This window comes from Acomys russatus, chromosome 13 (genome assembly GCF_903995435.1).
Source record: "Acomys russatus chromosome 13, mAcoRus1.1, whole genome shotgun sequence".
NCBI classification, from domain to species: domain Eukaryota; kingdom Metazoa; phylum Chordata; class Mammalia; order Rodentia; family Muridae; genus Acomys; species Acomys russatus.
The window spans coordinates 21,310,877-21,335,677 of NC_067149.1; the positions used below are offsets into that span (position 1 = coordinate 21,310,877).

At 45.8% G+C, this 24,801-nt stretch overlaps 1 protein-coding gene across 1 annotated transcript in view; it reads right to left on the minus strand.

Annotated features, from left to right (window-relative positions):
• Positions 1-24,002, minus strand: part of Adamts9 (ADAM metallopeptidase with thrombospondin type 1 motif 9) — a 164,078-nt gene extending 140,076 nt beyond the window's left edge. The window contains exons 1-3 of the mRNA XM_051154938.1: positions 23,501-24,002; positions 22,495-22,895; positions 17,522-17,684 (exon numbers count right to left, since the gene is read on the minus strand). Coding sequence (XP_051010895.1) covers positions 17,522-17,684; positions 22,495-22,895; positions 23,501-23,615 — 679 coding nt within the window. The 5' untranslated portion in view covers positions 23,616-24,002. The remainder of the gene's footprint in view (positions 1-17,521; positions 17,685-22,494; positions 22,896-23,500) is intronic.
• Between the last annotated feature and the right edge of the window lie 799 nt (positions 24,003-24,801).

The following is a 24,801-nucleotide window of genomic DNA, read 5'->3' on the forward strand; positions in this document are numbered from 1 at the left end:
ACTTCTTCATACCGAAATGAGCTTATTCTCAGGTGTGAACCTCCTTGGTGCATCACCTGCTTCATTTTTCCCCTGCTCATGAGTTAAAATCTTACTGATTGATTTAATTAGCCCAACTAACTTCTAGCACATTGTTCATTTCAGCAAGCTATTTCAAATGTAGCATTAGATCCAGGCATGTGGCGCATGCCTTTAATGCCAGCATTTAGGAGGCAAAGGCTGTCAGATCTCTGTGAGTTTGACACCAGCCTGGTTTGCAAACTGAGTCCAGGACAGCCAGAGTGACACAGGAAAACCCTGTCTCAAAAAACCAAAAGGAAGGAAGAAAGAAAGAAAGAAATGGCACAGGCGCACACACACACACACACACACACACACACACACACACACACACACACACACGATACTAAACCTAATATACCTACCTATTCACCAGCCTCAAGATAGAATTGTAACAACAGAGGTAGTTCTCAGCCAAGAAGAACACACTGTTAGGATAAAAAACGAACTTCACCCACACTGTTCTGCAGTGATCTTTCAGCATAATAGAATCAAGGGCTGTGTTTCAGAATTTACAGTGTCATTTGGGTAATACTTTTTATAAGAATAAACTAATTAATTAAATTTTATTCTTATTAAAAAGTACAGTATAAATGGCCATGTATTGGTGTGACCCTTGCCCCATATATAGCTTTGTATTATTATTAGTTTTCAATAACAATTTTGCTAAGATTTACATACCATCCAATTTACCCCTTCAAAATGTATATTCCCCACCGTGTAGCTGTGTGTATGTGCTCTCACCAGTGCCAATTACCTCATGCATGCTATATAATGACTCTACCTCTGAGTTACACCTTCAGCCCAATTCAGTGGGTTCTAACATAGTCATAGAATTGAGCCATTACTGCCATTGTCTAATTTTAGAACAGTTTCATTGTCTCCAAAAGAAATCCTATGCCTATCAGCAGTCACTCTTCTTTTTCCTAGGCTCTACCAATTAATAATCTATGTTTTGATATCTATGGGTTTGCCTCTTCTGGCATATCATAGGAACTGACTCATACACCATGTAGCATTTTGTATCTAGTCTCTTTTACTTTCCTTACTGTTTTCATGTTGCAGCATATATCCTATTTTATTGCTTCTTATTGCCAAATGACCAACTGTAAAGAATATACCAACATGCATGTCCATTTGACATCTGAGTGAATAGTCAACAAACCAACGGAAGGAAGCTGATATCTGGGGTGAGTGTGTTTTCATTTCTCATACCTATGAGTAGAACGTCTAGGTCACATGATATCTCTACATTATATACTTTGAACAGCTATAAAATTGTTTTCCAAAGGGCCTAGTTTCCTTGTCTCACTCTAAATAATTTTCAAAAACTGAATTGTCGTTGTGTGAGTGTCCGTATATATGTTGTGGCACTCATGTGGAGGTCAGGCCCCAAGGAGTTGGTTCTCTCCTTCTACTGTTCAGAACCAAGCTCAGGCCTCCAAGTTTATTCAGGTCTGCTCAGCAAGCCCCTTTGCCCACTAAGCCATTTTGTTAGCCATGTTGCCTCCTGAGGTTTGAATGAAAACCCTAGAAACAAGGAATCTTTGTACCTGTCTCTTGTTCTTTAAGCAATCTTGGAACATTAATCCCATTTTCTTTGTCTGATCGCTTCTAAGAAACCTGACCTCTTCCAAACCCTCCAGTAGTGTGTTGATTCTTCTAAGAATCGAGCATATGTCTGAGAAAATGCACATTTAGCAATAAGACTCTCATATGTGCATGTAAACGGATGTGTTGCTGGCTGTGGTGGTGCATTTCTGTAACACCACTACTTTGGAGGTAGAGGCAGGAGGATCTGGAGAGTAAACCCAGCTTGGGCTATATGAGACCATGTGTAATAAAGCAAAACAAAAATGTGTGAGAGACAAAGACAGACAGACAGACAGACACACACATACACACATACACAGAGAGAGAGAGAGAGAGAGAAAGAGAGAGAGAGAGAGAGAGAGAGAAGGAGAGAGGGAGAGAGAGAGAAACAGAGACAGAGACAGAGAGACAGACACAGACACACACAGAGAGACAGAGACAGAGAGAGAAAGAGCGACCAGGAGTCAGAGAGTCAGAGAGAGACTTTCTGCCAGGCAGTTGTCTTTCTGTGACTACACCACAAGTAGTTTCCAATGGCAATTATTAAACCTAGGTTAATGTTGGCTTTTGCAATCATTTTGGCTTCGATGCCATCAAAAGGAAAGTTCTAACACCTCTCTACCACCAAAGCAGGGCTCTAAGAACCCACCCAGTGGAAGCAGACTCCATGGAAGCCCCACTTGACCTTGGGCACATCCCTCTTACAAAGCAAAGAAAATCAGTGTCTGTTTACAGCTCCTTTGAGGGATAATGGGCGTTTATGAATACAACATGCTAACTCCTGCCTGGTGCACAGGAAGGAGTAAATAAATCCTGTCATTATTCTTGCTTGCTATTTTTAAACCAGTCATAAAATTATGATATGAGTTAGATTTTAAGAGGAACCATTTAAGGTGGAATGACTAAGTGCACTTAAAAATAATGTTCTGGCTTGAGATAATGATCTCAAAGATGTTTGTCCTCATGGGCAGGACAGAGGAGCAGAACACAGCATATTTTGCTCCTATCATCCAACTGTACCTTACTGTGGAAGGAGGAGAGGAGTTGAGGGGGGACTTCCATCCTCAGATGAGCAGAACAATAATTCCTGCTTCCATTTCAAGGCTGTTTGAGAATTACATAAGGAAGTACTTCTAAGAAACAGTTCTTTCAAATTGAAAGTTGAAAACATCTTCTTGAGCACCTATTTTATGCCTAAGTAACTTGACAAGGACAAAAAGAAGCACAGAGCAACTTTAAAACTCAGTCCAAGCCTTAAAAATCTAATACTGTAAACATTTGCCTGTGATCTCAGCACTTGGGAGGCAGAGGCAGGCTGAGTTCACGGCCAGCCTGGTCTACAAAGTGAGTCCAGGACAGCCAAGGCTACACAGAGAAACCCTGTCTCGAAAACAAAACAAAACACAAGAAAAAACAAAATCAAAAACAAAAACCAACCAAACAAACAAAATAAAAACAGAAAAAAGGATGGCATCATTAAGAAGAAAAAAATTTTACTACCAAAATCTGGTGAGGTTTGCTCATACAGTGGTGAAAATATTTGAAGTAAGTTTCATTTTACAATGCAAGGAAGTGCTCACTGTGCTACTAAAGAATCAGAGTTATTTTAGAGAAACACACACACACACGCACACGCACACGCACACACACACACACACACATACATACATACACGTTACATAGTGGCTACTCACCAAAGTGTTCCTTCTGCCAACTGGGCTGAGGGGAGGCCATCCAAACGTTAATGCTAACAGCTGGGAGGTTAGTTACTGCCCTGCGTTTCCCCAAGTTTATCAAAGTTTAACTGAGCGTTCTTACGGCACAGAGTGACCTTGTGACTTCATGGTCTTGGTGGGCTGATGAGTCACGTGGCAAGGACCAAAGGGAGGGTTCAAGAACAAAGCTTCATCTCCCGTCTATTCTACAAGAACTTGACCAAGGAAAGGAAGGCAGGCAGCCACCATTACTGGAGTCAGGTCTTGGTTCCCACTCCTTCTCTATCTCAACACTGCCCTTCCCTGGGCAGTTTCTGGACTGGAAACCTCGGTTTCCTCATCAGTACAATAAAGATAATAATAGTAAATATATAAGAGAAGAATTGTGGCTATTAAAGGTGACAAAATTCTTTTAGAGCAAGGCCCAGGAAAGCATTAAGAAACCTCACTTAACACTGTAAGCAAGATAGTGGGTACTGTTAATACTGACAGCATAGAAGAGACCCATTTTTACAAATTAATGTATTAGAATTAGGAATTCCCGAGCAAATAGTTCTACAATCAAGTTCTACAGTAAGTTCTACAATCTTATAAAGACCAACGAAGGAAGGGAAGGCAGAGAGAAGGAAAGATCCAGAAGGCATGAGCAGTCAGCCCTTACTTGCATGGAACAAGTACGTAAGGACTAGGAATGAAAAGGCACAGGCTGCCCTCTAACCGCCTGTGCTGTTGGTCTTTATGGCCAACGTGACTGGATTTGGATCAGCAAGGAGATACCATGGGCATCTGAGAGGCTGTTTCCAGAGAGCCTAATCTTAAAATGGAAGGCTGAGCCTGATTGTGAGCTGTACCACCCCATGGACTCATGGATTGGGTTCATAAACTGAACCCAAAGCAGAAAGCCACGTGGCTGCTTGAACTAATCTTGTAGGTTTCCTGACTGTGTACGCAAGGTGACCAGCTGCCTCGTGCTCCTCCTGCTGCCAGACGATATCCCTTCAACTAGGACCAAGATGAAGGCTTCTTTCTGTAAGTTGCTTTTGTCAAGTATTTCATCAAGAGAAAAGTAACCAATGCATCTTTCCGAGTAGCAACACTCTCACTTCTTAACTGACCTGGGAGTTGAAGACCCAGCACAGAGCCGCCTAGTCTCTGCCATCTTAGTTTTAGTCAGAGCTAGGATCTCCACTATTGGGACTATGTTCAGAGATACATAATGAAGGCTTCAGTCAGAGACTAAGGACGGCAAGGGAGAAAGTTCTACTGGGATCAGAGGAATAGCAAGCAAACAAACAAACAACAAAGCCACCCTAAAACCCACAGATGCTTCAATAAAGTGCCACATGCTTCTAGAATGCAGGTGGAGAAAAGCTAAATGAAGGGCAGGGCCTGTTACACATGCATGTAGCTCTAATTGGTGTGAGTAAAAACCAATGTGGTTTAATCATTCTTCAAGGTGCTAACTTCAAAAACAATAATGGATCCCAAGATACTTTCAGGATGATGTTCCCAAGGCCAGTTCTTATAACAAACTATGAGCAGTGTTTTGAAAAAAGAAAGAAAGAAAACGAGAACAAGAACAAAGCACCATGTTGCCCACTGTCGAGTGTGCATAGTGCTGGCAAACAACAGAGGCAAAAGGCAGGGACACAGAGCTTTTGGGTGACAAGATCTATTTTCAGCTTCCTGAACCTTTTATGATGATGTTTCTGAGAGAGTGGTTTGTGAACATTAGTCTCATAAGACATTTCCAAAAAAAGAAACTTAGTTAGGTTAAACATGGCATATAATATTCACATCTGGAACTTTCTCCACACAAATAAGCATTTTGAAAGCTCTGAGACATCTTTCATGAAGGAAACCAGTTTGGATCTGTTTAGTGTGTGTGTGTGTGTGTGTGTGTGTGTGTGTGTGTGTGTGTGTGTGTGTGTGTGTGTGTAGTTATGGGATCTTTCCCTGTTTAAGAAAAGGGGTGGGGACTAAGCACCCCTGGGAAATACAACAGGACAGAAGGACTGCACACCAGAGCTCTCTTCACAAGGAGAGAAGACTGTGTCATCAGAGAATGAGCAATGGCAGCTCTGGGCTTGGACGCTACTGGCTACTCTGTGTTTCCTCTCTCTGGGTTACTGTCCTGGGCACGTTACAGAGATGAACTCCATTATGCTTCACAGAAACCACACATGGTAAGGACCATTAACTCCAGTTCATAGATAGAAACCCGAAGGATGCTTGAAATAACTTGAAAAGAATTTCCAGAGCATCTATTTGGGAAACACACGGAAGATATTTGATGGTACAGGCACAGGCAAGCACTTTCTGAAAAGGGTTCCCATGTGCAGGAAATAACACCAAGAACTGACAAATGGAATCATGTAAACTTTAAGTTTCTGCAGAGCGAAGAAGAGCACACAGCAGGGTAGAGGCACAGTTCACAGAATGGGAGCAATGTTCCACTAGTCATTCTTCAGACAGGGGGTAACACCTAGAACACACACAAACACACACACACACACACACACACACACACACACAGTGTGACAGAAAACAAAGGTGGAGAGGGGGTGTGTGAGTGTAGGTATATGACATGAAACTGGAAAGGGACCACAAGAGGGTTGCATGCACCCTGCCATGTATTCACACACATACACATAACCAAATATTTAAAGAAGAAACTAATCTTAATAATATAGTTTACTTAACATACCATATTCAGAACATTACCACTTCAACATGCAGCCTTAGCTCTGTTGAGGACCAGTCAGAGACCACAGAGGACAGCGATCTAGGCAGTTTGCAAAGTAACTGCAGGAGGCAATGGGATTCAGGAGTTCAGTTGTGGGGTCAGCACTCAAAGGGACTGTGTTCAAAACCAGCTTCTCCTCACCTGCTCTGTGTGATCTTGGACCCACACCATGTTCTCCCACCTATGGAGGATGAAACCACTGGCCAGCTACTCTGTTCTGGGGTGGTTGTCAGACTTGAGTGACTTAGGAGGCTCTGCGTGATGAAGCCATGTCTGCGCATGACCAGTACTCTAGAGGTAATAGCCGTGGTCACTTTACAAAGCAACGAACCAGGTGCCTCCTGTGCTTGCCTGCTGTCTGACACTTCAGTGCAGCTCTCGGGTGGCCTTGCAATGTCTGTGGGGGAACCAGGTTTCCTTCCCAGAGCTGAGAGTAAAGAGCATGTAGGCCTATAGCTCTTGAAAAACTCAGACCAAGTCCCAGAGAGCATTCCTTCTGAGTGCCAGCAATGCAGGAGTCTCCCAGGGATGACTCTGTAGAACAGGGCTTGCAATAGGAACGCCTTCCCATCCCAGGCTGCCTGTTCCATTGCACATGAAAGAGAGTAGTTTTGCAAGTGGCTTCCTATATTTTAATGACAATCAGACCTCTAGAGCCATAGGCCACCTTCCCCAACACGTTGGCCTGGTTCTAAAGAGTTCTGTTTTTCTTTTTCTCTTTTATGTGTGTGTGTTTGTGTGTGTGTGTAGTCTGTTAGAGACTTGGTTAGTTTGACAGTGTTGGGGTTGGATCTTCAAGTTTCTTAGGTCACTCAAAAATAATTACCTTTTTTTTTTTTTTTAAGGAACTAAGGCAGTTCTCACAAGAGTAGTCCTAAGCCCTAAATTGTCCTCACCCCTCACTCTTGGAGACTGCATTATGACGTATATGTAGTTTGATACCATGTTAGAGACTTGGTTAGTTTGTCAGTATTGAGGTGAGGGATCTTCAAGGTGCTTAGTAATCTGATCTCTGTCTCCCACTTTGTCTTCTCTGATGCCAACTTCTATTGGGACCTCACCACAGTTCTAATAGTTGCTTCCCAAATTATACCCTATTTTTCTATAAACGCTATCTACACTCAGCCATTTCATCATGGTAACAAAAACTAGACCCATAGAGAAGATATGGATGAACACAACCATCCACAGAGTAGCATGGAATAACTGCAAAGAGAACAGCATAAAAAAAAGATGGTTTTTTTTAGCTAATGTGAAAGTATATTGAAGAATATATATTGAATCTGTCTTCATGACTCATTGGGAAGGTTTTCTGTTTGTTTTGTTGTTGTTTTGTTTTTGACCTGCTGACACATATGATAGTTTTGGAAAAATCACTTCCTTTTGCATCTAACCTGACATGCTTTAGTAGAAGAACGCCAGATGTGAGCATGAACAGTTAGCTGGAACGAGAGAAAGTGATGTGCAAGTGGAGAACCTGCAGAGCGCAGAGTGGGGACTTGCAGGGATAATGGAGTTACGGGTTTGTTTTTCTTCCTGCCCAAAGAGTGTGTGGTTGGGTGGGGCTCACTTCCACTGCCAACTCTTCTACCCATGTCCGCTTCATGGCTCCTCTGGCTCCTTTGATCTTCCTGTGCGCACACCTGTTCACAGGTACAGACCAGCAACCTTGCCTTCTTGGACCTGCAGCTGATGTCACCCACATCCTAACACACAGCACAGTGGATGAACACTGGGAAACCATACCGCAAGATAGCGACCAGGAATAACGATGTACTTATCCTGTTGTAGAAAACGCTTTTGACTAAAATGCCCCAAATGAGCCTCTTCTATTTTGTTTCTGTTGACCTGTGTCTTGCTTAGCGCCTGCCTTCTGCTGCTGTGGAGGCCCATGAAAGTGTGGGCTCTACAGCGCATTAAGTACTGCCAGCGAAATGAAGAAGCTGCCGAGGAAGCATGCGTCTGCAAACTTCGAGACTTTCAGAAGAGACACGCCCGGGAGGCAATAAGCACAAAGGCGGGTCTGATAAGGGACCTATATGTAGCATATAGCTCTCAAACCTCAGTAATAAGAACGCAAATTACAATTACACAGGGACTCTAGTTCCTCCTACTAGATTTGCTAAAATATATATTTTAAAAATACATAAAGTGGCCAATCTTCTTAAGGATGCAGAAAATAGATTTTCACATCCTACTGCAAAATGAGACACAGCTTAGTACACTGGTAGTGTCTTACAATTATATGCACATTTATCATATAAGCTAGCCTTTCCAAGGCATTCGTACAACTGAAGTGAGAACTATATTCATAAAAGGTCTGTATTCAAGTGTTTAGAATGGCCTTGTTTGCAATAGAAGAAGCAGTGTCTGTCCATTGTATAATGAATGAACTCCATCCATAATATGGAGTGAGAAGGATGAGTGACTGGGTGAATGACTGGGAAAGGCAGCAGTGCAGATGAATCTCAAATGCAATAGACTTGACGATCCTATTTATATAGTATTTTGGAAAAAGAAAGGCTAATATGATAATGTTTGCCCAAACTGTATGCTAAGAAGATGAATCTTATAGCACATAAGTTGTACCTTAAAATAAAACAAAAAGACAAACACAGGAAAACCCTAGAGGGGGAAAAAAAAAAAAAAAAGATCTTTAAAAGTCAGAGTAGAAAAAAATTCTAAGCCCATATCAAAGTTAATTTGAACCCTTTGCAGACACCAACTGCATTTTAAAATGCTCTGTTTTAGTATCACAGGAGAACAGTAACCAATGAAAAAGGGAGACTCACCCAGCGCGGCCTTCACCTGGGTCTGTTCTCTGGTAAGATCTGCTGGCCCCAGTGCACACCCAGCTCACCACCTCCCTCCCTCCCTCCCTTCCTCCCTCCCTCCCTTCCTGCAGTACTTCCAATTTATTAACGATTTGCATTTACACAAAATGTTCACACAGTCATCTGGTCCACACACTAGAAAAAGACACACGAGAAAATTCACTGGCAAATGATTCACCCAGGAATGACGACAATATCAATCCTGCAACAGTCTGATTATGCTAATGAACCAAAACCTGGAGGATGCAAAGCTGTATCGTTTAAATCTCCAGGAGATGCTAAAGAGCCTTTCCGGTCTTCTTCCTTCATACGAAGAGACCCAGGAGACCCTATAAGGCCTTACTTTGGAAATAGCTTATCCCAGGGAAGGGCTGAAGGAAGGATGCTCATACTAACTCCCCAGAGCTCCTGCTCCTGCCCTCTGCCAATTCCCAGGGTCCTTCTACAGAAAGATGTGCATCCACACACACTTTAAGTGGCTTCTGGGAGGATGAAGACGTTAGCAAGCAGCTGCATTACCTGGCCCCTTAGCAGCAGAAAGCAGTCTCTGAGGTACAGCAGGAACTCCCAAGATCCTGATGGGCAGGAGACAGGAAGTGCCTGAGACAGGCAATGAGGTAAGTGCACAGCCTCCTGGCTCTCTCTGGGTTCAGAAACTGCAAGTGTTCTAAGGAGGGGGAAATGATAGTCCCTCTCACACTGGTGAGAAAAGACATGTCCTCAGGCCCAAGCCTATTTTGCCACCTTACATTTCCACCTTCAAACTAGCTCTACTGGGAAATGAGAGGCAAGGGACCACCCTGAACAGCATAGGAGACAGTGGGGAGAAATGCTTTGAACTGAGACTGTTTCTATTGTTAGGAAAACTCCAAGAAGCACCAAGATAAGCAAGGTACATGTACACCACACACACACACACACGTATACACACATACACACATACACACACACACACACACACACACCCCAAAAACAAACAAACAAAAAAACCAAAAGGCCTTTTTTTTTTTTAACCTAATGAGCCATCCTCTCTTCCAGGGAGATGGCCCAGTAGGTAAAGATCTTACCATGCAAATGTGAAGGCACAACTAAGATCCCTAACCCCCATGTAGATGTTGAATGGGCTTGGAGATCTCTCTGTAACTCCAGCATTTGAGAGAGATTTCCCTGGGAAGCTTGCTAGCTAGATTAGACTAACAGAGTTGGTGAGCTCCAGGTCTAGGGAACAGCCTCCCCCCGCATAAATGAGGTGAGAAGTAACTACGGAAGGCACCTGACACAAACCTCTAGTTTCTATACACAGGAAACATATGTCCACACACCTGCACACACATGAGCCTACATTGGTGAACATACATACATATATACATGTGTACCACACACATGCATGCATTCATACATACATACAACAGAAATGCCCAACCACACTGCCTTTTGTGTTTCATTAAATCCCCCCAAAACTATCAGAGGCTCTGTGCAACACTCTCTCTGTGGTTGAGGGCTAGCTCTATCTTCAAATTATTGTAGCAGCAAACTGACCAGGATGAAGTACACACTAAAAGTAGTGGACAGAAAAACAAACAAACAAACAAACAAACTGGGCCAGGTAGAGCAAATCTAAAACTTCATGGCAATTTTAACATCAGCACGCTATGCAACGACCACACACAATGGGCAAACTTTGTTGAGATCCCAGTCTAGCCAACCATAAGGGAATCGGGAGACAAGAGCAGCTTGGTGTAAGGGGTGTTCGGGTGATATGGAGAATCAGTGTTGATTTTGCTCACCACAGAATGTGTGTTTCAGTTACGTTGAGAAATATCCTTAGTTTTCCATCCTGGGATACTAAGAGATAGAAAGTCACGTATCTTAAGTTTACTTTGAAACACTTCAGCAAAAAAGCAAACCAACAGGAAGTAAATGGGAAAGACTTGGTCTCTATTAAATGTAGATGATGTGTTCATTTAACTAGCACCTTCATTTTATACACACTTGAATATGTTCGTGTGTGTGTGTGTGTGTGTGTGTGTGTGTGTAAGCAATAAGATGGAGCCGGATATGGTGGAACACACCTATAATCATAGCACTTTGGAAGCTAAGAGTGAAGGATCAGATTGGAGACCAGCCAGGGCTAGACAGTGATACCGTGAGAATAACTAAGAGAGGAAATCATTCATTTCTACATCCAAAGTCCCCAACCTGTGACTTATCTGGAGTTCCGCACAATGATCAAGGGTGCCGTGCAGTCAAGGTTGCCTGTTTTTATTTCACAGGTTGAGGGATGGAGAGGAAACGTGGGGCTACACGAATACTAAAGGGAATACTAAAGGAGAGTTGGGTTGGCTTCAGCCCGAGTCACTGATTAGCCCACCATGGACTGCCATTAACCCAGACACTGGCCAGCTGCCTCAGGGTTGCTCATAGAAAGTCCCCTGGGGGGACTCCTGAATGCTGCCTTTCACTGCCCTGGGGCCCAACTCACAGGGCTGCTAATCTAATTGCAGACTGATGCTAAATTATTACTGGGATCCCAGAAGTTAATCTGTAACAACACACACTGCAATAGGGGCTAAGCTCGAGTCACCAAGCCGATGGGTGTCATTAGAGTCTCGGTGAGAAGTTAGAGCACGGAGCTCCTCAGAATCAAACCAGACCCCAGGCAGGTGAGTCTACAGTCTGTCCAAGAACTGGAATGCGGTTGAATCCACAAAGGAGCAAGGATGAAAAAAGTCTTCTACCCAGACCAGATCTAAGGCTAGGGGACATGCTATGACCTTAGGCAGCTTTATTCTATGAACTCCTGTGTTTCCATTCTCTCACCAGCAAAATGGAAGTTGTTTGAGGAATTAAAAGATATAGCCCAGAGGAGTAGCTCCCAAAGCCCCACCCCACCCCCACTTCCTGGGGATCTATACTCAGTTAATGGTTGGTAGGGGTGAGGGAGAAACAATTACTTTAGTGATGGACCCTGTGATAAGATGCTCAGTCTCCTGTGTACCACCTTTCTTCATTCACCACCTGTAAGCAACCCTAATAAAACTCACTGGGTCATTGCGAAACCGAGTCGGGGGTGTGGGGGGACATGGAAGTAGAAGAGGAACTTGTTGAGAAAAGGAAAGGGATCAATGGGAGAGTGAGGAAGGGACAATGGAGGGCAGAGGCATGCATTTCATTGTATTACAGGTCATAACAATTCCTGCTATGCACAATTAACATATAGTAATAAAACAATGAAAGTCAAGCAAAACCGCATATGATCCGTGTACAGACTCAGAACCATGCAGAATGCATGCTCAACACAAGCCATAGGGAGCTTGCTTGAAAATTGGACATTAAATGCAAGCCAAAAATGGTGCTCTGAAAATTTAAGTCAGAAAAGCTTTGCCGGCGGGCATGATGGTGCCCACCTGTAATCTCAGCCACGGGAGGCTGAGGGAGGAGAATCAGAAGCTCAAGGTGAGGCTAGGCTATATAGGAACCACTTGTCTCACCAAAGTGGGAGGAAAAAGAATTCTCTAGAGGGAAGTCTCTATTTGTGTTGTCAGTGAAGTCTAGCCCCTAGGATAGAACAGACTAGACTTGGGCTGGAGGTGTAGGCCCGCATCCTACCATCAGTGTAACTTTGGAAAGCTGTTCAACTTCTCTGAGCTACGTTTTTTTTTTTTTTTTTCCTCAATGTTGAATAGACATAATATGCCCCCGACTCATGCTGGTGATGTACACGTCATATGACAGGGTGAAGTATGTGGCACAGTGATCTATCATGCACATAAGAGCCCCTCCTGATGGCCTGAACTGTGTTGATTTCCCAGCCTTTTAGCCTGTACTCTTGAGGGCCCAATCAAGTAGTTAGGGTACATGCTGGCTGCGGTATCCACTAGTCAGTCCAAGATGCAGCTGAGACAGAGACTCGGCTTTGACCAGCGGTGTATGTCCTAAGGTCATACAAAGTGGGGCTTTCACCTGTCTCAAGATGACAAGTCCACTTAAAAGACACCAGCCAGTCTCTAGTCCTAAGGGATTAGAACCAAGTAGGCCCAAATGCTTTGACACTGAGATACAATGTTGTCATCTACAAGGCTCGTGCTCCAGAACCCTGTAGTTTATCCCCACCCCACCCCCATCTCAGAATATTCTAGGTAAGCTTTTTGTTTTGAGCAAAGTATCCTCAGGCTCACATGGCCTGTGGACCGTAGCTTGGACACACTTGCTAAATCTTGTGAAAAGTACTATAGAATAATACCACAAGAATAAAACAAAACAACAACAACAAAAAGATTGCTTATGTTCTTTAAAACCAGAAATAATCGCTTCTCATACCTTTGCTTTTCTGCTAAAGATTTAGTTTATTTTACTGTTACATTATGTTGTGATTATATTACTATATGTTAATTATAAATATATAGTTACTGGTAAACTACTCCTGCTGGCCATTTGGGCCCCAGGAGACAGCACCCAACACAAAGATATAATCTAGATAAACTTTATCATCTTTAAAAGCTGGAACCCTTTAGGTGCTTCTAGCTCATGCCCTGCTTGCTCACTAAGTCTGTTAGATCTACACCCTCATGTGGAATGGCTGCACAGGAATCCTCCTTGGGTTAGCACAGGATTATATCCATCTGTCTTCTTCCTGGGGTACTTGTTTCTAGTCCTTTCCCACAACAAGCAGCATTGAGACAGTCCATAATCACCGTCATACAACTGTCCTATTGTTTCCTTAGGTGTGGCACTGCTGAGTCAAGGAGCTCCTAATTCTACATGTCCTGATTGGGGTGGGGGTGGGTGGGGGAGCTGGCCTGAGTGCAATGGGAGGCAGAAGGAGAAATTTTAGTATCAGAAAACAGTATCTTGCAGGTCCAGGCAAACAGCCTCTCTCTCACTCACCCATTGGGAAAGACTCAGGGTCAAACAGTCAAAGAACTCGGGATGGGAAATTAGGAAAATGTTAGCTGTGGAAGCACGAGGCCCAGAGTTCTGCCCCTGAACCCGTGATAAAATGTTCACTCAACGAACGAGCTTGTGATTCCAGCACTGGAGAGATGGAGACACAGGATTCCTGAAGTTCTGTGGTCAGGCAGTCTAGCCAAGTGGACAAGCTCCAGATTTAGTGAGAGACCGCATCTTGAAGCAATAAGGACAGCAAAGGAGGAAAACACCTGATGTGAACTTCCAGCTTTCACATGCATTTGCACACACAAGCACACACCCCAAACATTCACATAAACACACAGCAAAAGATGACAGAGACAGAGAAACAGGACTTGTGTTTTTAACCTGGAAGTATGCAGTGAAATGACTCACAAAGGCAATACCCTTTCTGAGGGTTCCCCTAGCCAGCCACTGGGGCCCCCTGGGGTGAAGGGCAGGTGGACAGGGAAGGCAGTAAACCTGCCTGCTCTCGCACAGGCATGCCACAGGAAGATGACACCGTACTCTCTAACTCCACACCCTACACTCAGATTTCCTTTTCCAACTGCAACCAGAGTGTTGAACTAGACTTGACTGCCAAAGGTTCTACCAGTTCAAATATTTTACTGCCCTACCAGAGAATATCAGAAAATATTGCCATAAGAAAAAGAAGTCGAAGTACAAGCCACACATGTCAGAGAGTGACATATGCCTTACATTCAACATTAGCAGTGACAATCGAATTTACCTGAATATCCCAACTGCTTGGACACTTATTAAAACTGCCAGTATGACTTCATCCCATTTGTACGAGAGAGAAGGGTTGGTTGGTTTCTTTGTTTTAAGGGAACTTGAATTCATATTTGGGAACTCCAGAGTGTAGGTGACAAATCCCTGCTCAGGACTGGAAGGAGAAATCACTGTAGCTGAGTGGACAGACATTACTAGGCAGCTCCCTTCCTCTCTGGCAAGAGCTAGTGCTTCTCACCAGGCAAAGGCTACTTGTTTTCCAAGACCTGCCAGTCAGTACCACTAAGAATGCTGGTGACCAAAAAAAAAAAAAAAAAAGTTGCGCATGACCTGCCCCACAATCCAAGGCTTTTTTCCCCCAACTGTTCTGAGGCTCCTGTGTCTGAATTCAAAGAGGTGCAGAGGCAGCTGGGACAGAGAAACCTGAGGGGCAAAGTTCAGCAGCAACCTTTGGCAGAACCAATCAAAACTGCCAGGTTCTCTGGGGGTAGCGTTGACACCATTAATCCCAGTGCTCTGAGGGCAGTAGAAGGTAGGTGGATCTCTGTGAGTTCGAGGCCAGCCTGGTCTACATAAGAGAGGTCCAAGTCAGCCATGCAGAAGCACTTGTTTTAAAACAAACAACCTAAAACTGCCAGGCTCCTGATTTACCACATGAAGTGAAATAAGCACTCCCCAGATTGGTCGCTGGCAAGTGGATACAAGAAAGTAAACAAACACTTGGTCTTGGTGATTCGGAAGGCAGCATCCTCAGCCTTCACTACCAACAATTGGAGCCTAAGTGAGCTTTTCTGGAAAGATAAGCTATCTTCCATCGATCATCTTCAATTTGGTGCATTTAAATTTCTTCTTTTTCTTCTTCTTCTTCTCCTCCTCCTTTTTCCTCCAAAATAAGATGTGAAAATGTGTCCTCTAACTCAGAAAAATCTGGAGTCTAATAACTTGTGTCAGGTAATCCATTAAAAAACAGAACAGAACTCAAATATTTCCTTGACTGATAGATAGTGTTAAGGCTTTCCCTACCCTGCTTCACTTTCCCACACACATTCCTACAGCGCTGAAATGGGTGCTGGAGGAGGCGAATGCTTGCAGCACTTTACTTTGGACTGTCATGAGGTCGTGGGCAGGTTGCTTCATCTACATGAGCACCAGCTTCCTTTACCAGCTAGGAGGCCGAGAGAGTGAGTCCTGTCGAGTTAAGTCTGCAGTAGATGGAGGAAGAAGTGTAGGTCCTGTACAGCCGACTATCCAGAAAAAGTCAAGAACGTCCTTAGCTGTGTTTTAAAAAGCTATTCTGCAATCACTTTAGGGAAAAGAACATCAGAGTATGGGTCAGGTGTCCAGTGCCTTGAACACCCCAAGCACCCTTAGACAGGAGGGGACGATTCATCTATTTCCCTTCCATTCTATGTATGCACATGTTTAAAGTATGTACTTGGTAATACAGATTTGAGAAATTAAAACAAACCTGGCTCACTATAGTCAAAATATAAAAAGAAGACAAAATATCTTAACTATTAAAATAGCCAGCAGCTGGCAGGCTTGCCATGACTTGAGATCCTGGAGCCAGCTGCTTCTCAGAGCAGCTGCCAATGTCAGCTTTTTGAGTTTTCTTTTTTGCCCCTTTTTCTTTTTAGACAAAGTCTCAATATATATACCAGGTGGTCCAAGAAGTCACAGAGTATCCCAGGGTAGCCTTGAACTCTTGATCTTCCAGGTGTATGCCACCATGTCTGGCTTCTTCAGTCCTTTGGAGAGACTAAGAAGCGGTGACCTTACTCTGATGGTGAGAACATGAACATGGATGAAATAAGCCCCAAAATCTCTAACTCTACATTCGCCATTGACTACTTTCAGATTATCAGCAGCTTTCCTTATCTTTTAGGATTTGGTACCTCTAGTGGGGATGAAGACACGAGACACCATCACTGTGAGCAATCCTGATACAGATAGAAGATGATGCCCACAGCTCCTTGGTGGAGCATTTAAAGCAACTCCAACTTAGTCTTGGTCTTGTATGGAGATAGCAGAAAACTTTGAATAGCTACTCACTTTGTTGTCTCATTTTTTATGAAGGAAGAAAGAAATGGTCCCATAAGCAAGAAGTCAAAGGACTTTTAAAAACATTGCAACAAACACCTTAACACACAAGAACAAGTTGAAGGGTGGATGCTCTCTGGTAAGCTGCCAGCAGGTGAGAAACAGCCAGGCCGAAGGGTCAGTAAGGAATGCTGCAATACTGCAGACTGAAAGCCATAGACAAGCATCGGTTTCCTCAGGTGCTCAGGGAAATACATCCCTAACAATGGACCTATATAGCAGCCAAAAATCTATGACAAATGGAGTGAAGCTCAGCAGTGGGCTTATAGTGAAAGGATGGGACTGAAACCCAGAAGGAAGCTCATGGACCCACTCCTCGATTTCCTAAAACCACAGGACATTAGTCCAACCAATAAATATGCAGCAGGTTTTGTGAGTTCCATTATAACAATTAAAAAAAAACCCAAATAAACAAAAACCCTTTTGTAGCCTGCATATGTTATAATTTGACACAAAAACAAGAGTGAAACCAAATGAATAGAAGAAAAAAAAATACAAACGGTTGCTCACTGAAGTTACAGGTTCAGACTCCAGCTTTGTTCTAAGTATCTACAACTTTAACAGATGGATTGGAGGTGCTGCTCTCTGAGTTCGAATCCTGGCTGTGCATTCCAAGCTGTGCCACCATGAATAAGGCACTGAATCCCTCTGTAGTTTCCATCTATACAAGCGGCTATACCTACCTTACTGGAGAATAAACCATACTGTACACGGTGGTGCTCTGCAAACAGCAAAAAAAGCCACTGCATCCCTGCCGTGTGGCAGTGAACCTTATTAACGCTCACATCCGTGTTTAATGGAAAAGCCAATACCTGAGGTGTCGCAGGCATGCTTTCCTGTTGAAGGTTCCCTCTGAGGGGTGCTGCGCCTATAAACAATGTGAGGTTTGTTCTGTTCCTCTTCATCCTCTTGCTCATCCACAGACAGCAGCGGTTCAATAAAATAATCTCCATCGTGGGACCGGAACGTGCCCATCTGTGAAGAGAGACGAGAAGTTGTTTTTTAACACAACTCAGCCAACAGGAGGGACAAAATGATACAAAAAGAGAAATAACCCCAGGTAGGAGCAGTTTATCGGGCTCCGCCCCCTGAGAGGGCTGCTGGGCACCGAGGTAGCCTGGAGCAGTCGTGGCCTACCCTCACTCTCTGCCACAGATGAGCGGAAGTGAAATCTTGACTTGCTCGCACCCGCTTTCCACATCTACCATTTCCTTGGTGCTTCAGCTCCAGATCTCTCAGTCCTACTGGTGGTTCAAAGAGAGTGTGTTAAGTGCTCAGGCTACCTGTGAGGTCACGGACACCGGTGCATAACCGAGGGACAAGCCAAAACCTTCTCCTTCACATTCTCCAGGTACGTGTTGGCCACGGCGCCATCAAAGTGATGCCACCTGTAATCCTGACACATGGTCTCCTCCTGTTCCTTTTGCCAAGACAGAGTGATATCCTGAGAGTCAGTGTGGTCACACTCCTGCTACTTGCTTTCCCAGCACCACACTTTTCTTCCTCGAGCAGCTTCCTTACTGGTCAGTTGGGGATGAAGCTCCTTCTCTAAAAGGGCAGCTGTGATGGTTAAACGGGATAGATAGCACCAGTCGTGAGCTTAGCCAGCGTCTAAGGCTCTGAACTGATCAGTGGCTTTTGGTGCAGCCCATTGTTATCAGGCCAATTTGCTCTTATCAAACACAATGAAGGACCTTGAAAAAAGGCCATTTTCCTGCTTCTCTCTTCACGTAGCTACAAGGTTTGCAATTGATACACGATGCCTCAAGCTTGAACCAATGTGATACCAACATTGAAAAGTGCCCAGTGGGTCAACTCTCAGCGGGGACACATAACTTTTCTCTCTTCGCACACTGAAAATAACCAAAAGCCTTCTCTCATTTCCTGGGCACAGGGGAAAAGATCATCCCCTTATTAAAGGTATGGGTACATGTACCAGCACCTCCAAATCTGATTAGAGAGCCAAATTACTGACCTGTGCCTCATAGCTGCAGTACTGCCCCCCAAAAATCTCTGGGATCAGCTCAAGGATCAGAATTCTAATGCACCCCCGGGATTCTCATCAAAGAAAAGGCATGCAAATTGCCAGGCACGGTTTTCCCAAAGCAAACAAGAGCAGAACAGCCCACGAGAAGTTGTAGTGTAGCCTGTGACAGGTTGACAGGTCACCAGTGAAGTAGCAGCTCTGTCAGCATTCAGTATGCAATTCTGGGGTCTTAAAAGCACAGAGCATGTGAGACCTTGGGAGACAGTGAAGGGGGCCCCGGGGGCACAGAGAGGAAGTGATTTGTCCAAAGCTGCTCTCCGCAGTACAGGTTGTGTTAGTGTTATTGCCAATCCTGATTTTACTTCAGTGTCTGCAAAACAAATTCAGTCATTCTCTTAAGGAGTAGGATTCCAACTTGGTCACCTATCGTAGAGAGGCCTCGGGGAAGATGGTAGGTCTCAAGGCCCGGCGAAATGGGTAGCTTTGAGAATCATTGGATTACAGAGGCTTCAGCAAAAGCTCAATAAATGGTAACAATATGTAGACAAAATTTATTTTGTTGTTGGTTCAGAAATAATCACTGGGCCCCAACTTGTCTGTGTTGGCTGAAGTGACCATTTGTTTAAATACATGTATTATGTACATATATACATTATGTACTGTCTACACTATAGTATGGGAGAGCAAGGGGTAGATACTCATACCCACGGCTAGGTCAGACAAGAACATGCACTGAGAACACAGTGGACATCTGAACAGATGGTGCCTATGATTTTGGAGCAGAGGGGTAAATGCCATGTGAAAAACTATGGATTCTTGTGCCAAAGTAGACATGAAACAATCCTTTAAGGGGAATAAAAAAATGTTTGAACGTAGCTCAGTGGTAGAGTTCTTGCCTACAAATACAAGACCCAGAGTTCAATTGTCAGCAACCTACACACACACACACACACACACACACACACACACACACACGGCAATGCATATACTGAACACAGGAAATTAAGAGAACATTTAGAGAAAGCATAAAGCCAACTACCTGAAACAGAATTTCAGAAAAACAAACTAATATGAAGTTGGACACTAGGCTGTGGGTAAGAGGGTGCAATGTCAGGATCTTAAATATCAGCTGTGGAATTTGATACCACTCTCTAGAATTTGAGGAGGTGTATAAGGCTGTGTGAACAAGGGCATTGATGAGATTCTGAAGCCAATTAATTGATCTGTTACTGGTGTGTGGCAGGACTGAGAAAAAAAGCTGGAAGAGAAGCAGGTAGATGGAGGTATTCCCCTGATAGTGGTCATGAAGAGGAGGAGGAGGAGGAAGAGGAGGGAGAGGAGGGAGAGGAGGAAGAGGAGGAGACAGAGGAGGAACAGGAGGAGGAGGGAGATGAGGAGGAGGGAGAGGAGGAGGAGGGAGAGGAAGAGAAAGGGAAGGAGGAGAAGAAAGAAGAAGAAGAAGAAGAAGAAGAAGAAGAAGAAGAAGAAGAAGAAGAAGAAGAAGAAGAAGACAACGACCTGAGGTAAGACATTTTCTCAGCAGAGGAGAGCAATGTTTGAGATAGAATTCAGAAAAACTGGCACCTAGCCGGGTGGGGTATAGGGGTATGAAGGTGGAATGAACAGTGTAAGATCACTCTAATGAGGGCAGATTTCTGGGAAGCCTCTCTGGGCAAAGTCAGGAACATTGTCACCTAGGGTCTGCTACAGAAACCATAAAGAGTCTTTGGAGGAAATAAAAATTCCAGGAGACAAAGAAAGCAGGAAGTTCAGAGCTAGATTAGTGGCCAAAGATACGAAAAACCTAGTTTAAAAACATGTACCACCCCCTCCCCCGCCCCCAAGGCATGCTGCAAATTACATGCCATGTAAATGGCGATATAGTCCAGAGAGTCTTTAGAGAAGCCCCGATTCTCAGTTCTCAAGGAGACCACGTGCACTGTGTTACCATGTAAAACTACCAATGGAAATTAAGGTCCTACGCAGAAAAATATTTATACAACTGCTGGGGCTACTCGGATTCCACCGGTGTGTAGGCGGGGAAAGAGGAGGAGTAAAGCCTGTTTACCAACGAAATACACAGGCAGCCCAATCTAAGATCCAGGAATTGGGGATCTCTTACTTTAAATCAGGGGTGCGCTGATTCTCTTGGATCAGCCTCAAGACTTTGCAGCCTACCTAGGCGATAACCTCTCAAAGACTTGGAGCCATTCTAGTGTCCAGGCCCAGGTTTGAGGCTGAGGTGACTCAACGCAGCATCCCCTCCCCTTGCCAAACTGAGGTCTCCGCCTACCGCCCCCCCCCCCCCCCCCCCAGTCAATCTCAAGGAAGCACTTTGGGCGCCAGGATTCCCAGACTTAGCTGGTGGGCAAAGGGGCTCATCTCCTTCCCTGCACCCAGCAGGCTAGACCTCTCCTCTTGCCAGTCTTCAGGAGTGCGGAGGAGAATCTGCCAGGATCCTGCGCTCTTGGTAGGCGAAGAAGAATATATTCTCCAGACATGGATTTTAAGACGCAAGAACCAGCCAGCGAATGTGGCAGCTGAGCACGCGAGTGAGTACCCAAGCCCCCACTTGGAAAGAGGAGGAGGTGGTCGAGGAAGAGGAGGAGGAGGAGGAGGAGGAGGAGGAGGAGGAGGAGGAGGAGGAGGAGGAGGAGGAGGAGGAGGGTCTGTTTGCCAAGAGTAAAAGCACCAGAGACACAGACTTTTAATAGCCAATTGTGCGTAATAAGCGGTGCAGTGAGCTAGGAAAGCCAGCCGCGGGAAAGTTTCTGCGTCACACGCGCGTGCTAGAAACGCACATCGCTTGGAAAAGTGAAGGACCACCCTAGTTGGGTCCAGGATTGTGTAAGACTCTCAGTTGTCGTCGTAGGAATTGGGGACTGATGCCTTGTTAGTCTCAGTGCAGGCTAAATGAAGGGGTCAGGAAGAGGGGGTGAGGGTGGAGGTACCAACTTAGATCTCCTACTAGTGCCTACTTGGCAGCGCAGGGTAGTATTCATCTCACCCAATCATCCTAGAAAAACATGCGCTATACATTCCCATTTGGTCGAACAGCCACAGGTTCCAGAAGAATCAGACTCCTCTAAAGGTTACCTCTCCAAGCTCTCTCCCACTACTCTAGCGCCTCCAGCCACCACGCCAGCAGGGTGCAGAGTCGGACTGCAGTGCACCACCCCTTTCCCCCCACCCCTTCCAACCTTAAACGCCGCCTTAGAGACAGGCCCCGCCCACACTCCCTGCTCTCAGAGTACTTGGCCCACCCTTCCTCTCCCGGGGCTAGATCGGTCAATCTGGTTCAGTTTCAAAATTCCTTGCACGTGATAAAAGGCTCCGAGAGGAAAGAACGCGGGGACACTAGGTTATGTACCCGTGTCCACAACCTGAGATACTCCAGCACTCCTGTAGGAGTGTCCAGGAATTGTCAGTTTACGTCCCTGACTCGGGGCGCGCCAATGAGGAGTTGGGTCCGCCCTGCGCTCAGCTGCTCCGCTCCAGGGCGGCCAAGTTTGCTACAAGAAACCACAACCCCAGCAACTTTCTCCGAGTTTGTAAACCGACGTGCAAGCTACACTGCAGAGTTGGGCTGTACACAGAAAGCCCAAGCCACTCTCCTAAGACGTGAATCCTAAAAAATTCGTGCACCCCGCCGGTAGATGCCAAATTCCCCGAGACCTAAGCCAGTGTTGATATTTAACGCCAGAGCATAAGCTCAGTAGGTTCAGACCGGGGTGCAATTAAGTCTTAAAGAAGCGGACGAAAAGGCAGGGTGGAGGGAAGGGGCACGCGCCCACTTACCATTCCGGAGCACAGGCTGATGACCGCAGTGTGCTCGGACTTGGTATTGACGTGGCCTTTGTAGAAACAGTGCCTAAGTTCCAATTCCTCTTCGGAATACAGCTTGCTCTGGTTCACCCCCGGCTCTCCAAGGAGGGTAACAGTGAACAGTGGAGCGATAAATCCGGTATGGGCGGTGAGATTAAATAGAAACTGCTGGCCGAAGGCTGAGAGTCGGTAATGCGCCTGGGAAGAGGTAGAGGAAGACGAGGAGGAGTCGAAGGCAGGCCAGGGGTCAGAGGCAGAGTTAATGCTTCGTCGCCTTCTTTTGAAGTGCACGTTCGTGGGAAAGGGTTCCCCGAGGGTGTTCACTCGGATGGGAGACGCGATCTCATATTCGCTCAGAGTCTCTAATAATTTCACTGCGGGGAGAAGCAGAGGCAAATGAGCTAATCATTCATTTCTCCGAAAGTTTTAATTTAAAAAGAAGATGGGGGGTTTTGTCCCAACTTATTCTGCAGCCCCTTCCAGTCAATTCTTTCACCTTCCATCACTGGACAAATTTTTTGTTGAGCGCCTACTGCAAGAGTAACAGCTGAGAACTATGTGAGGGGCAGAGAATGCAGCATTAGAAGTCAGTAAACAAATCTGAAAACATACCATAATTACAGGGTCTGATAAATATCCTGAGTAAAATAAAATGTGCGCTCTGGCGATCCCAGCTATTAAGTAGCATTGATTTGAGACGGGGATAAGAAGGGCTTAAAAAAAAAAAAAAAAAAAAAAAAAGAAGAAGATAAAAAGAGCTAGGGGTAGCCTTAAAATTCTTGCAGTGCCTCGCTCCTTAATAGTTGGGCTAGGGATGACCCGGAGAAGGGAGAGACTCCAAAACGGGAGGTAATTCTTTCTAGGAAAGCGAGAGGCCTCCGCTGCGGTGTGCCCGCCCCAGAGCGTGTTCGAGGAGGTGGTGAAGGAGTGTGTGTATGGGGGTGAGGGGGGGGACCTTGAGGGTCCAGAGCCACGTTACCTTGCCTCGGGTGCAGCCTGTCCTTGCGCAGGGCCGCCGCGGCTTCAGGGCTCCTCATCTCAGCCAGGTCCGGCACCAGGAGCGTTAGCAGTGTGGCCCAGGATACTAACTGCATGGTGCTCTTCACCCCTCCCCCCGCTTCTCCCACCCCCTCCCTCCTGCCCGCTTTGGTGGCTGGCGGCGACGCGAGGCAACAGCAGTGGAGAGCGCGCGGAACCCGGCGCCCTGCCGCCAACTTTTTGACTTTAGGAGTCGCTGAGGTCCTGCAGAGAGGGTCGCGTCTGTGCTTGGCTGAGCAACGCAGCCGCCTGCCGTGAGCTGAGCCGCTCTGGTCGCAGGAGGAGGAGAAGGAGGCGGAGGACTAGGGCTCGGCTGCTCGGCCGCATAATGTCCAGACTGCGGACAGAAGAAGGCGCGGAACGTGCGCTCCGAGGCGCGCCGGGCGCCCTGTGCTAGCCGAGTTAGCCGAGCCGCTTCTTGAATGGGGGGCCAGGGGGCGGGGGCCCCCGCGGGCGCTCAAATACCCTAGGTGCACGCCTCCAGGAGGAGGAGAGGGGAGGAGAAAACGAGGCAAGCGGCCCGCCTCCTTGCAGATCCTGTCCCCTCCTCGGCTGCCCGTGCCAGGACTCGTCGCTTTAGGCCCCTCCAGCTGCCGGAGGCGGAGGCCAGAGGTGCCGGAGCAATCGGTGGCCTTTCGTGTCACCTCCCCGAGGTGGGGTTTTCAGAGACTCTCTGCTAGGGAAAGAAAGCAGCGAAAGTTCTCTCTCCTCTGGAGCTCAGCCACCCACCCCGACTCTCCTCTCCCACCTCAGTCTCCCGTTTGGAATCTCAACCTCGCCAGGTCTTGGTGAGGATCTCTCTGGGCCCTGTCCCTCCGATGGTTTCTACCTTCTCCGCTTTCTACTGTGCCTTTTCCATCTCCTCGGTTTTGCCAGTCTCCTTCATTCCGCCCCCATCTCTTTCCATTGCCTACTAGAGAAAGCAGCCCTGCGCCGGAGTCCCGATCCAACACTTGATCACTAGGAGCCAGATTTGTCACCGGAGTTCCATTCTCCGTTTAAATGCCCCCAAGTCAAGAGTGTTAAAGTCAGGGATCTATCTCAGACCTTGGGTTCCAGCTGCGTTTCAGATCCGCAGTTCTTTGAAAGTTTCGTCGGAGTTTAAATCAGGTCTTCCCGGGACTTCTGCCCCTGCGGTCAGAGTTTCTATAAGTCCCCTGTCCGCAAAAAGCTAAGGAGCTCACATTGCAAGTTAGAGGAGGTGGGGACTTGGGAGCCCCCGACTTGACCGGAGATTTGAGG